The sequence below is a fragment of the Doryrhamphus excisus genome, chromosome 16 (assembly GCF_030265055.1).
Source record: "Doryrhamphus excisus isolate RoL2022-K1 chromosome 16, RoL_Dexc_1.0, whole genome shotgun sequence".
Taxonomy (NCBI): Eukaryota; Metazoa; Chordata; class Actinopteri; order Syngnathiformes; family Syngnathidae; genus Doryrhamphus; species Doryrhamphus excisus.
The window spans coordinates 2392699-2408442 of record NC_080481.1 but is presented as its reverse complement, the minus strand read 5'-3'; the positions used below and the strand labels follow the sequence as shown (position 1 = coordinate 2408442).

The following is a 15744-nucleotide window of genomic DNA, read 5'->3' as shown; positions in this document are numbered from 1 at the left end:
TATACCGGATATAAATCCGATATATGCGTAAAACGGACATTTTCCGATATACGCATATATAACGGATTTCACTTATATCGGACAAAACCAGTGGGAACAATTGAATCCGATATATCCGAGGTTTACTGTAGGAGCAGATTCTTAATATAAAGGGTCGAAAAATTAGCATAACAGGTCCCCTTTAATATTTCATATAACGAGGCGTCAAGAAAATCGGTTTCATAACAGCTTTATTCTGGTCAAAAGGTGTGTTGTCTTAAATATGGCAGTAATAAATGCAAGTGCTTTTTATTGAAATTAATGTTTTTTAAATAAACATATACACCACAAGAGATTGGGAGTTAATTGTGAGAACTAAAACCCACATCAAGTATTTGTGTGGTTCTAACAGTAGCACACTACCTAATAAGTTCAAATGTAAGACTTTGGTTTAGAATAGTTTTACCTGGAAAAAAAAAAAAAAAAAAAGCACATACGGGCATGCTTTGACATTCGATCCCTTTGACTCATCTTTCACAGTCAATATCTCCTTTTTACTCACGCACATCAAATCCATTCCCGACATGTTTGCTGATATGCATAGAACGTACGCATAGTTCTTCAAATCTGCACCTTTTGTATTAGTAGCAGCTGTAAACGGAGGTATAAATGTTAGTCGGAAATGACATGAGAGGTGATACGGATATGAAAGGCTTATTCCATATATCCCAGAAGCAGGCAAACGGGGATCAAGACATTCTTTAGTGTCGGCTGTGGAGGTAAAGGTTACGTAGCGTCATGTCGGGCTTCAAAAGGCAGTGCTCTGTATCATCCCGTAGGCCTCGTAGAGTTGGGCCAGCAGCTCCTTCTTTTCCGGCTCGGGTAGGAAGCAAGACTCGGCGGAACAGATGTTCTGCAAAAACAAGCACACGTGAAGTCATCAATCACGGAGTTTACATGCGCATGTGAATCTATAGAAACTTTGACACCATATTTTTCAAAATTTTTTCTGAATTTTTAGGTCATGAATCATTTGACGCGTGTTTCCTGTGTTGCACAACAAAACCGGTACAGTCGTATCATGCTAAGTGCTAATTTAACAGCGCTACAAACACGGTCTTTGTCACCCTTTAATGGCCGTATTTTTTAAAGTAGTAGTAAATGTAGCCAGTAAACTTAAGTTTACTTAAGTCAAAATACAGTAGTTGATATTCAATAATTCACAATTCAATTCCATATGGCATTAAAGCCAAATACACAATTTCTCACTAGTTTTGTATACACCATTCATAGTATGCATAGTATTCATAGTAGCAGTTGCTATCAAACATCACAAATATTCATTCATTCATTCATTTTCTACCGCTTATTCTCACGAGGGTCGCGGGGGGGGGGTGCTGGAGCCTATCCCAGCTGTCTTCGGGCGAGAGGCGGGGTACACCCTGGACTGGTGGCCAGCCAGGGCACATATAGACAAACAACCATACCTATGGACTAATCATACCTATGGACAATTTGGAGTCGCCAATTAACCTAGCATGTTTTTGGAATGTGGGAGCAACCCGGAGTACCCGGAGAACATGCAAACTCCACACAGAGATGGCCGAGGGTGGAATTGAACCCGCATCTCCTAGCTGTGAGGTCTGCGTGCTAACCACACGACTGCCGTGCAGCCCATAAGTCCAGGCCACCAGTCCAGCGTGTACCCCGCCTCTCGCCCAAAGACAGCTGGGATAGGCTCCAGCACCCCCCCACCCTTGTGAGGAAAAAGCGTTGAATGAATGAATGAATGTTTACATCCAATGAATGAATGAATGTTTACATCCATGCTACAGCTAATGTTGCACCGAGAAGGGAAACAGGTTTGCATTTGACCTCACCAGTCTCCTAAATTCCTCTTCGGTGAATCCCATGTGCTCCTTCGCGATGCTGTAGTCCAGGTTCAGGGTGGAGTTGAAGATTAATGGATCGTCAGTATTTAGGGAGTAGTTGGCTTTGTCCTTCCTGAAACTGCAGGTCACATCAACAAATGAGCACATGTACTGTATATGATTTCTTCAGTGTTTGCTATGTTATTTCAAATATGTAAAATTTTTTATATTTTATATTTTACAGTTTACAGTTTTTGTAATTTGGAAGTACAGCCGTCCCTTGCCACTTTGGGTTTAGAACTTCACGGCTTTACTCTCAATTTTAAAATAAGTTATTGCTGTTTCGCAGTAGAAGATGGATGGATGTTTCATGGGTGACTACAGCTGTGCATTAGAACACAAGAAAACAAGTTAATATGAGCTAGCTAACAATGCCGTCATTGGGATACACCTACAGTTTTTCGACTATGAAGCCCCCCCCCCAAAACATTGGGCATTGGGCGAAGCTGGACCATCCTTTCCAACGTTACTTGGTTATATTGAAGAGTCGGAAGAACAAGCTGTAAGTAACAATTCATATACTGTGTTTTTGTGCAAGTAAGCTGTTGTTTGTGTAGCATTATACAGTGCGCATACAGGAGTGGGGTGCAAAGGAGGTCACCCATATCTGGAGTTGCTAATAGCCTTTTTCACCACAATTGCTTGGTCTACCCAAGTTTTTTTTTTGTTCCACAAATAAGCATTAAACGATATTGTCAACATTTTGGGAGCCAAAATTAACCACTGTTATAATATATTGATAATGATATTAATAAGTAACATATCAAAATGTAGTATTTTATTTAATACAGTATATTACCTTTCACTCTGTACAGTTGCAGAACTGGCGTTTCTGACATTTTCTCCAAAAAAATGCATACTGTCTGTGAAACACTTGCAGCATTTCATGAAATGCTGGCTTTTCAGCATTAAAAGTTCCACCTTGTCTTTGTTTATTCACATCAGGGTGATATTCATAATTTTTAACAAAACTTTATTTTTAAAAGACAAATACACTAAAAGTTGGATTCAATGACACTCCGAAAATAACAACGTCATTATTATTTATGTATGTGTTCTCAAGAGACAGGTTCTCTCCAAATGATAAATCATGTCACATTTTAATCTCGCTATTTAGAGTATTAGCAAGAAGTTACTTGTACTGACTTGTGTACTGACAAGTATGATGCAAAGTAATTGTGTTACTCCCAACACCGTCTCTGCTGCTTCTTTACTGTCGTATCAAATGAAAGAAAAGCTTACGTGATGACAGGATGCTTGGTGAAGTCTGCGGTGCAGGCACCTGTTAGTTTACTAGAGAATGGGCACACCTGAAAGCAGACAAGCAAAGGTAGGACAGTCCTCTTAGTCTCCACCAGAGGGCAGCGTATGACTACTATGTCGTGTGTCATGCATGAAGTCGTGTTCCCGGCTTTACAAATGTTCATTTTGGACAAATCCTCACCTCAAAGTGCATATTTTGAGCCAAGAGTTGTTTGTAAAGTGCTTGGTCCTCCAGGGTCCTGTAACCATGGCCTACTCGTTCAGCCTTCAGCACATCTACGGCCTAAAACGATACGTATTTGTCAGTAATGTGAGAACATCTATATTTTTATTATCCTTATTATTACTGAAACATAGCCAAATACTCTTGTATTAGTTGTGTGTCATATTGTCTCATATTATTGTCTCATATTATTGTCTTACCTCCCTCACCACAGAGGCAGGGCCCACCTCCCCTGCATGAACTGTACGGTGGATCCCACAACGTACGGCTTCCTGTCAACAAAAAACAGCAGAGAAAACTTCAGTAAAATTCACCCAGCAATGTGATGCGATTAATAATAATTTCAGGAAACCGGCAAAACAAACGACAACCAAACGATAATGGGTAGTACCTCCGAAAATTAAGAGGCAGGTGCGTGTAAAAACAAAGTAAAGGCAGCAGAACAAACAAAGGACCAACAAAGGAAGTCACTACAAAATAAGGGCACGTAAACAGGAACTAAAGCATTGAAAGGAAACTAAACAAACTGTCACGCAAGCTAACTCCAACATCGTTTTTAAAGTCATTTTTAAAATTACATTTAAATTTTAAATATATTACATTTTGACCTAACATAAAGAAATGTCAGTTAGTCCTTCTTGTATACGATTTGTTTAAATACTTAGTAAATTTGCGCAATAATATACAGGCTAGTGGTCCATTAGGCAACGTAAACAAATGCTAAGTGCGCCGTGGCCTCCAGATGGCGCCAAAACTCATATTAAAGCTATAGTTACGACTAGGAACTCTTAATGTAAAAGCTCATATTGATTCAAATGTCCAATTAATATTATTACAGATAACAAATAAGTCCAAATACATTTGTTATACAGTTTTGCATTAAAATAAGATAAGTCTTCAGTTAGTCTTTCTTGTATATGATTTGCTTAGTAAATTTGCGCAATAATATACAGGCTAGTGGTCCATTAGGCAACGTAAACAAATGCTAAGTGCGCCGTGGCCACCAGGTGACGCCAAAACTCATATTAAAGCTATAGTTACGACTAGGAACTCTTAAATGTAAAAGCTCATATTGATTCAAATGCCCAATTAATATTACTACAGATAACAAATAAGTACAAATACATTTGTTACATATTTTTGTATTAAAAAAAGATAAGTCTTTATTAGTCCTACAAGGGGAAATTACACAGTTTGACAACTGCAGGAAGGAAAGACCTGCAATATCTATTTTTCACATACTTTGGATGTATCATCCTATCACTAATGGAGCTCTTTAGTGCAGTGAGTGTGTGTTGGAGGTTCCTACAATTTATTAAATATGTAATTTGGGTAACATGTTAGCGTAAAAATGAAAGAAAACATCATTCCATTTCTTTGATAGGCTTATGTAAATCACTGATGGAGGGGAGCGCCATTTAAAATCTCAAAGGGTAGGGCTCTGATGTTTATTAATGACAGACAGGTTATTTACCTATTCTGGCTTGTGATTATTTTTATTACAATTTCATTATCACAGCGAGATAACATTATGCATAGATTAAGCCTCCACCTTTGCACCTCCTCAATGAATGATATAGTTCCCCTCAGCATATTTGACACGCATGTTGTCTTCATGGTAACTGCAAATGTCTCATAGCGCAACAAAGTCAACAAATGCCTGCACCGATCAGAGGATGAACCAAGTTGGAGTGAAAACATACTAAAAATAATCTGACAGCCATATTGAATTGAATGTGCTGCTGACACGATTCTATTGCCTACAATGAGGTAACGTTTACCAGAGATTCCTAACAGTAGGCCAGCCAGGAAAACATTTAGTGGATATTTCTTGAGACAGATGCTCACCTCATAGGCCTTCCGGTGTCCTGGATAGGACTCGCAGTTGAGCGATTCATCCCCCGCCAGGTCGATGGCTACCACTCCTTCACGGCGAAACTTCTTACACAGCTCCACGACCTCTGCAGACCAGCCTGAATGCATGAAACACATACTAGAACAGGGGTGGGCAAACTTTTTGACTCGCGGGCCGCATTGATATGACAAAATTTACGGGAGGGGGGCAGACTATATATTTTACACGTAACAGTCCACCTGGTATTATTGTATCTGTAAAATTGTCATGCAATCTGCTATTATTATTTATTATTTTATATTTATATTTAAATATTTTAAAAATAACAAAATATTATAATAATTACAATACAATTAAAATAATAATAATTATATTATTATTATGTAAAATATGCAAATATAACAATAATATTATATATAATTAATATAATAATTAGCATTAATATAATAATTATAATAATCATAATAGTTCTAATAATTATTATAATAATCTAATAATAATAATAATTATTATTATTATTATGTGCTTGTGTCCCTTTTTTCAGGAGCACTTTGTAAACAACAGACCATGTCAAAAAACGAAATTGATAAAACCATCAAAAGGTTGGCTCAGGCCATGATGCCAGGTTGTATGTTGAGTTTAAATGAAATACTTTGGAAAGATTGGGCGGGCCGTATTCAAACACTTGGCGGGCCGGATGTGGCCCCCGGGCCGTAGTTTGCCCACCCCTGTACTAGAGTATATCAGGTAGATCAGGACGCGTGGTTACTTAATATGGACACACAAAGCAAAGCTTCATTCTAATGTTGTAGGTTAGATGTCTCACTGTGGAATGTAAAAGTGTAAAAGTAAATGTGACGCCATTCGTTTGTTCTTGGTAGGGTTTGAGTGCTACTGATGCACAAACTACACTCGACAAAAATATGAAAAATACATAGGAAACCGGAGTACCCGGAGAAAACCCACGCATGTATGTGGAGAACATGCAAACTCCACACAGAGATGGCCGAGGGTGGATTTGAACTCGGGTCTCCAAGCTGCGAGGCCTGCGTGTCAAAATCATTTACTGTCAATTATTCAAATGATATCAATTAGTTGACCAATCTGCTTTGGTTGCTTTGATCCAGTCCTTAAACATTTCCAGATTTATAAACGAATATCCATTTCGGATGATGCATTTTTGTCCAATACGAGTATGAAACGAGTACAATTCATCATTATTCGTATCCATGTTTAAATAATTAAAATATTTAAAAAAAAATCAAAAAATTGTTACAACTATAATGATGAAAATGGTTATATTAATGATGATTATAATAATGGTGATAATAATAACAATAATAATGGTAATAATGATAAAGATTATAACAATAATGATAATAATAATGATAATAACAATAATAATATTACAATGATAATAATAACAGGGGAAAACAAGACTGTGGCATGAACATGATTATAAGCTTTTGCTTCAGCCTACTCCTTTTTGGGCTTGTGATCAGATAGTTGAATACAAATGTAAATAATGGAAAGTTATATTTTGATTGATGTAAGAAATGCACTGTAATGTTTCATATATTTGCCCATATAAAATAAAATAAAATAAAATAAAATAAAATAAAATAAAATAAAATAAAATAAAATAAAATAAAATAAAATAAAATAAAATAAAATAAAATAAAATAAAATAAAATAAAATAAAATAAAATAAAATAAAATAAAATAAAATAAAATAAAATAAGGAGTTTGCATGTTCTCCCCGTGCATGTGTGGGTTTTCTCCGGGTACTCCGGTTTCCTCCCACATTCCAAAAACATGCTAGGTTAATTGGTGACTCCAAATTGTCCATAGGTATGAATGTGAGTGTGAATGGTTGTTTGTCTATATGTGCCCTGTGATTGGCTGGCGATCAGTCCAGGGTGTACCCCGCCTCTCGCCCGAAGACAGCTGGGATAGGCTCCAGCACCCCCCGTGACCCTTGTGAGGAAAAAGCGGTAGAAAATGAATGAATGAAAAATAAAATAAAATAAAATAAAATAAAATAAAATAAAATAAAATAAAATAAAATAAAATAAAATTAAATAAAAAAATTAAATAAAATTAAATTAAATAAAATTAAATTAAATAAAATAAAAAAAGACGATACTTAATATGTATTCAATCTTCACGCTTTGTGATTGGCCAGTCACAAACAACGGCTGAACTGTACTTAATTCATGTATACGTTGCAATCAGCAAGTTAAAGGCCCTTTCTAGTTGTAAAAGTGCCCTTGAAGTTTTTGTAATCATTAGACAAATGGAATTAGCAATTATTTCCTTAGTCTCGCGTGTGTTGCTGCACAGACACATTTGCTTGATGCTTTTCAACCAATCTTGCTCAAACGAAAAAAAGTTGTGCTCAAAAATTGTCATTACTATAAAGACGTATACTAGGGAGCCTGCGTAGAAGCCCGCGTACGACGTTACGAGACAAGTTTACCAATGAATGAGTGTACGACTGAGAGGCGGACGCTGTGTGTGGTATAGCATAATAATAGCATAGGCAACACAGTAAGCTTAGCATAGGCAAGAGTTCAGGCTTACCCAAAAAAAAATACATCCAGTTATGTATTTCCTCCCGAGCTGAGCAATATTGGAAGTATCGTCGTTTTGAGCTAGCGCTAATCTAATCAGCGTCGTCCAGTGCGGGCGAGAGCCTTATCTGTCGAGGCGTTTTAGGCGGATAGAAGCATAAGAAGTTCATTACTTGGCATGTGGCGCATGCAGCATAGAATGGACCTGGCTTTGACATTGAAGGCCCTCTCGCCCTCGCCGAGGCCCTCGTTGACGAGTTGCACCACCTCATCCGGACTCACATCGCCTCTGAATTAAAAAGCAATAGTAAAAAAAAAAAAAAAAAATGAATTGATACATTGAAATAAATCATAAATAACGAGGCTGAAGTTAGGACATACTCTGCCTGGTTCCACGGGATGGGCTTCACTTTAGTGTTGGCGAGGAGATGTGGACTGTATCTGACCTCCACGTAAATCACCCCTTCCTTGGCTTTGTCCTCCACAAACTCATAGGCTATCCTCTTTATGGCATCTCGGTCTCCACTAAAAAAAAATAAAAAAAAGAGCGTCGTAATAAAAGACTTTGCCCTTCAGTGCTGATTATCCTTATCTCGTTGACTCAAACAAAACCATCTGCTACTGCTTTCGTAATGTAATGAGCCACTTAAGGTGTTCATCATGTGATTACACTGATCTTTGTTTTTTTTATTTTATTATTATCAAATCTAATAGATCCCAAAGGGAAGGGATCTATTAGTGATATAATTTTATATCAAGAACAAGACTGAACCATTTCAGGTTACTTGATGTACACTAGGGGTGTGTGTTACGTATCACGATACTAGGCTAACGATAAGATATATCACGATACTGTTAACGAGACGATATTTTAAAAAAAAAATTCTTGTAGTTAAAGATTATTTCCTGGAAAAACTGAATTACACCAGCAATATGTACTTACTAAACACATTTGTATTCAATTAGAATAGTAAAAACTTAAAAGTGTAGCATTTGGATAAATAAAGCTTTAACATACAGCTTTAAATTTACAAAAAAAACATAAAAAACAAATAAATTAAATGATGTTTCAAGATCCTGCTCACATTCTATATTAGCTGTGAAAAATGCAGCGTATCCAGTCCCTGACTTATCCACCATCAGAAGAGTATTTTTGTGGAACAAAGTAACTAACAACAGTAAAAAGTCCTTTTAGGATGCTTGAAATAAGACATATAGACAAACAACCATTCACACTCACATTCATACCTATGGACAATTTGGAATCGCTAATTAACCTAGCATGTTTTTGGAATGTGGGAGGTAACGTTTTGAACTTTATGATTTCATGCTTCAGAACATTCTAAGGGTTAACTCATTGGGAGTGACCAGGATGGATAGGATCAGGAAGGAGTACATCAGAGGGACATTACATGTTAGAGGCCTTGGAGATAAAGTCAGAGAGGCCATACTGAGATGGTTGGGACATGTCCAGAGGAGAGATAGTGAATATATTGGTAGAAGGATGCTGCGTTTAGAGTTGCCAGGTAGGAGGCGTAGAGGAAGACCAAAGAGGAGGTTTATGGATGTTGTTGTGGCGACCCCTGAAGGGACAATTCATTCATTCATTCATTTTCTACCGCTCATGAGGGTTGCGGGGGTATCTGGAGCCAACCCAGCTGTCTTCGGGCGAGAAGACAGGGGTACACCCTGGACTGGTGGCCAGCCAATCACAGGGCACATATAGACAAACAACCATTCACACTCACATTCATACCTATGGACAATTTGGAGTCGCTAATTAACCTAGCATGTTTTTGGAATGTGGGAGGTAACGTTTTGAACTTTATGATTTTATGCTTCAGAACATTCTAAGGGTTAACTCATTGGGAGTGACCAGGATGGATAGGATCAGGAAGGAGTACATCAGAGGGACATTACATGTTAGAGGCCTTGGAGATAAAGTCAGAGAGGCCAGACTGAGATGGTTGGGACATGTCCAGAGGAGAGATAGTGAATATATTGGTAGAAGGATGCTGCGTTTAGAGCTGCCAGGTAGGAGGCGTAGAGGAAGACCAAAGAGGAAGTTTATGGATGTTGTTGTGGCGACCCCTGAAGGGACAATTCATTCATTCATTTTCTACCGCTCATGAGGGTTGCGGGGGTATCTGGAGCCTATCCCAGCTGTCTTCGGGCGAGAGGCGGGGTACACCCTGGACTGGTGGCCAGCCAGCCAATCACAGGGCACATATAGACAAACAACCATTCACACTCACATTCATACCTATGGAAAATTTGGAGTCGCTAATTAACCTAGCATGTTTTTGGAAGGTGGGAGGTAACGTTTTGAACTTTATGATTTTATGCTTTAGAACATTCTAAGGGTTAACTCGTTGGGAGTGACCAGGATGGATAGGATCAGGAAGGAGTACATCAGAGGGACATTACATGTTAGAGGCCTTGGAGATAAAGTCAGAGAGGCCAGACAGAGATGAACATGCAAACGCCACACAGAGATGGCCGAGGGTGGAATCGAACCCTGGCCTCCTAGCTGTAAGGTCTGCGCGCTAAGCACTCGACCGCCGTGCCGCCGCCAAGTAGACTCGTAGTTTGTAAAATGTGGCGTGTGGAGCCGCTGTTATGTGTTCGCATTCCGCCATGTTGAACTGCGTTTATGTGTGAGGACGTTTCAGAAATACCATATACAGTCTATGATAAATGCCTAAAATGATCATATCATACTTTGTAATATCGATACAGTATCGTGGAACCAAGTATCGCCATATATCGCCAAAACAATATTTTCTTACACCCCTAATGTACACAGTCAATAGTTTATGTGTGAGGAGACACATAGCATATGTTTACACTCATTGGTGGTCACGTCACATGACGGGGAGCAAAACAAGCTTCCAGCATTTCCACTGCATTCTCTCGACGAGGCTCCAAAATGCTCACAGAAGCTCACGCAGCATTTCCACGTGTGCGATACCCAGCTAGCACGTTCCCTATATAATCACAACCGCGCACAAGAGTCCATTGAAACAGGGCAGCGTCCCGTTGTTGTCATATTTCACCGCTCAGAACCGAGATGGAGCGATCCCATAGGGGGATGTCTTTGGTTGTCATGGCGATTGAATGAATTAGCTACCGCGGGCCACGGCTTGTTCTGTATATGATTTGAACTCAACCCCCCTTGAAGCACATACACGACAACAATGTACCCACTCGGAGAATGCTGTGGAAATCTTCATTGTTGCTCCCGTCTTCCGTGACCGTTTCTCTGTATTGGCCATTTTTAAATAAATCCACCCACCTCATATAGGTGCGGCATATCAACATGATGTTTAGACAGCAGGATTATTGCCCTGGGGTGTGCCTGAGCCCGACCACAAAGAAATGCCACTCCAAAGTATGCATGCGGTGTGAAATCATGAAATCATCACACACGCGTGGGATGTAACCACTTACGCAACAACGTGCATGTACTCTGCAAACTTTCCCAGGAACTCCGTCAGCGTTGCCGGCTTTTGGATTATAATAATCTGCCTCAGATCCTCCACCGTGTTGACTGGCAGGTTGATTCCACGTCTCCTGGAGCGACAAGGAGACAGTATCGATTTAGGATGTTGCATTCATGTCCATTGGTTATTTTGCTTTGCGGTTCGATGATGCCATCCGTTTAGACATGTGATTACACACAAAACACAACATGAACAAAACCGTTTTCTTTTGGATTTTCCCTTCAGGGGTCGCCACAGCGACATCCACAAACTTCCTCTTTGGTCATCCTCTACGCCTCCTACCTGGCAGCTCTAAACGCAGCATCCTTCTACCAATATAATGGTACCCATTATGTCATTGGATGCTCATATCACCTCGTACTTCGGTACGAGGTGCATTATTAAAAAAAAAAAAAACAAACAAAAACCTTAAACTGTATTATGGAAAGCAGGAAGTGAACAAATGTAACAGTTACTGATTGTAAAAGTACCAGATGGAGGGGTAGGATTTAATAAGCTTTGCTTCTTCCTACTCCTTTTGGACATGTGGAACTGGGAACTGATTATGGGATGCACTCAATTGTAATCTGATGCATGTTCAAATGAAATAAAACCATTAGCATTAGCATTAGCATTAGCATTACCAATATATTCCCTATCTCTCCTCTGGACATGTCCCAACCATCTCAGTCTGGCCTCTAATGTCCCTCTGATGTACTCCTCCCTGATCCTATCCATCCTGGTCACTCCCAATAAGTTAACCCTTAGAATGTTCTAAAGTTCAAAAAAAGTTACAAAAGCTCAAGTCTCCACCAATCAGGACTGGAAATAAGAGCACAATAATGATAGTACATTTAGAGCCTGATGTTTTTGAACGCTCACCGTTCAATATCTACCAATCACAGACCAACAGACAGCAACTAAACGCAAAGCAAAGCTACTTTTATTTTTTGTTTTTTATTTTTATTTTTTATTTTACGTGGCAGCAGGGTTTCTCGGCCAAGTCATTTGAGTTAATAGGTTTTTTTTTTGTGTTTTTTTATTTTTTCATGACACAATATTGCACATCACAAAACAGGCAGAGGAAGTCAAAGCTCAAGTGGAGCTGTTTCTTGTCAACAATTCAAGCTTTTTCTTTCTGTATTTTTTTATTTTGTATCTCCTTTACTGCACTCGTTTTTTGTAGATACAGTAAACCTCGGATATATCGGACTCGGATATATCGGAAATTCGCTCACAACGGACAGATAAAAAAGAACCGATTTTTCTGTAATGCATTTCCAATAAAAATTCATTGCATATATCGGATTTTTTATAACGGATTTCGCCTATTTCGGACAAAATCTCCAGTCCCGTTCCAATGCATTTCCATTAAATTTCCCTCGCATATATCGGATGGCCGCATCGTGGCGCTCCGATTCGCCGAATCGTGACAATCGCCGCTATACGACGTCATTTGCAGCGTTTGCAGCGTTGCCTGCGCGTCCAGGTACATTGGAAACATAGTCAAGGAAGTGCCTTTTTATAACGGATAAAATCCGATTTACGCATATGCCGGATATAAATCCGATATATGCGTAAAACAGACATTTTCCGGTATACGCATATAACGGATTTCGCTTATATCGGACAAAACCAGTGGGAACAATTGAATCCGATATATCCGAGGTTTACTGTATTACAGCATATTCTTAAACATAAACACTTGAACTGGGATTTGTTATATAATAGAGTAAACTTATTTACCTAGCGACATCAAGAATAGTTTCCACCCGGATGGCCCCGTCGAGATGAACATGGAGCTCAACCTGTGGACAAGAAATATTGGAATAGAATAGATAAATGGAAAAAACAAACATAAATGAACGGTAATATATTGTATATTTATTGTATATTCAGGTACACAATGCAGTATCTTGATGGCTGACATGCAGTACACGTGGAAGGAACAAGCGGCGAAAAGGTTAGGAGTTTAAGGGAGGGCAGGCGTTCTTCGTCTGTGGTGAGAGCTGTGATTTATCGCCACAGGTGTCTAAGTTCACACACACACACACACACACACACACACACTTTGGCCACTTTATTGGGTACACCTGCACAAGCTACAAGAGATGTATCAAAAACATATCCATTTACATTAATAATAATGTATTCGTTTAACGTTATTATTGCTATGTGCAATAAATTCATGCACTAATATTCAAAGTCTCCCCCCCCCCCCCTGCCTCTCACGACCCCCCCCGACAGTTCACAGTGGGGGTCCGCCCCACCATTTGAGAAGCACTTGACTGAAGAAATAGAAATGTAACAAAAAGCCGTACAGCGGTGAAATCTATGATCCCATAATGCAACAGGGTGACAGCATTGACCCACAGACTGCATCAGTTCCACGCCAGCTAATTCATATTTCATGAGTTCGACTCCAGCAGGTTTGTCATTTTACACTTTAGCCACTCTCAGGTTCAGGCAACTGAGCATGCGCAGTTATCACACTCCAAAGGGCACATGTAAAATGAAAGCCTCGCTGTGAATTTTAAACAAGGAAATAGAACATATAACAATTTTAGTTTGTTACATTCACGATCAAATTTAACTACTACGAATAATACAAATCTAAATTTAAATATTCTGTCACAAATAGTGCTGCTCCGAGAGAAGCTGCACAAGAAAAATACAACATTTAGTGTTTTCTTCGTTCTAATAACAATGAAACATAACAAAGAGCATATAATTTGTTCTTCCGAAACATTAAAAACGTTTGGTTTTGTGTGTAAAAGGCAAGAAAGAAAAAAAAGCGTCTGTATGGACGTCATCACGGACTGACTTGACGTACCTTGGGCTTGTTGAACACGTCCTGCCGCCCACGGAGCTGTGACATGCTGGCGGACTGTGACGCGGACCGGTGGAGGAGTGGAGCGAGGCGCAATGCAGCGCGACTTGCTACTATAAGCATTCGGATGAGGCCAGACACGCCTCTACAGTCACAACGCACTGGTACACAATACTGGTACACAATACTAGTACACAATACTGGTACACAATACTAGTACACAATAGTGGTACACAATACTACACTAAAATGAATGGGCATGTAGAGCCCGGTGCCCCTCTGGTCTGTGAAAGGATTAACTGCAGTGGCTTTGTGACGTCATGTGATGAGTCTAATTATCTTAAACCCGGATCCTATGACATGAAGCAATTGCAGCCATCTTGGGGGAGGGGGCACCTAAGGGCAGGGAGGTGGTGAGACCAGGGGTCTCAAACTCAATTTACTTGGGGGGGCCACTGGAGCTAGGGTCTGGGCGAGGCTGGGCCGCATCAGGTTTTCAAAAAAAAAACAAAAAAACGCATTTATTAAAAACAGAAAAATGAATAAACTTTGCTTTGGTTCCGATTTTCTACAATAAAAGCTCTGATAAAACATTCCACTGTTCTCAAATATCTTACTTTTTATTTTTCTACACAAAATAAGATGAAAAATAAAAAAATCATGAATAAAGAAAATCAATCAATCAGTAATAAATAAATATAATAATAATAATAATAATAAAAACTTAAGAAAGCACATATAGTTGGTGGGTAGACAAATTATTTTTTTCAGATTAAAATGAACAAAGCATTATTAGAGCCCTGTAGACATGACAAAACACGACTATAGTCACATTTATACTTTTTTTATTTACAACATATTGCGCAACTGCAGGGTCTTGAGACACATGCTAACTCGCAAACTAGAGAGCTAGCGACCTAAACGCTAGCCTTCAAGTTATTTCCTTTCAACTTAAATAGCCAAAAACTTACCACTTCCACACGGATAGGGAGGATAACTATTAACAGTTATTTAACCTTTAACATGAACATTAATCAAACATAATAATTTTTTCTGGGTACATGATACCATACAGCATCCATATCAAACTTGCGCGGGCCGCACTAACATTAAACTTTCATATCAAAATGTAACTTGGTCTATTTATCAGTGTCCTAACTGTTTATTTGGTGTAAATCATGAAGGGTTGTGGGTGGAATACATTAAAACAAACCGTTTTTTGTGGGAACCGCGGAATCCAAAGAAATACAGCTGAATAGGTGCAGATACTGGAAGAACTATAAAGCTTTGCGTGCTGGTTATTGTGTGTAGCTGCTCCATAGAAGTCCATAACTCAATACAAAGGACTGAAAAATATGCATAATAGATCGCCTTTAACGGTCAAAATGTGGAAGTAGCCAGTGATCACGTCTTTAATATTTAATATACGATCAAGTCTTTAATATTTTGTAGAACCTGTTGGAAATTTGTTGTGTTTTTTTCCCCCCAAGTGCTCTGTTCATTTTTTGTGTGTTAAAAATGCCGAAAATTGCCCTATTGCCCTAAAGAATCCTTTAAAAATTCCTTCATTTTATATTTTCATACTTTCATTTCTTTCATTTCTTTCAT

The 15744-nt window shown here is 38.8% G+C and overlaps 1 protein-coding gene across 1 annotated transcript; it reads right to left on the bottom strand.

The window, feature by feature from the left end:
• Nucleotides 1-190: 190 nt before the first annotated feature.
• ada (adenosine deaminase) lies at nt 191-14417 on the bottom strand. The gene is made up of 11 exons (XM_058052676.1): nt 14140-14417; nt 13053-13114; nt 11275-11397; nt 8206-8349; nt 7998-8113; nt 5245-5369; nt 3597-3668; nt 3355-3456; nt 3153-3220; nt 1860-1989; nt 191-892 (listed from the first exon to the last, which is right to left on the bottom strand). The coding sequence occupies exons 1-11, from the start codon at nt 14257-14259 to the stop codon at nt 788-790; spliced, it is 1167 nt and encodes a 388-aa protein (XP_057908659.1). The 5' UTR covers nt 14260-14417; the 3' UTR covers nt 191-787.
• Between the last annotated feature and the right edge of the window lie 1327 nt (nt 14418-15744).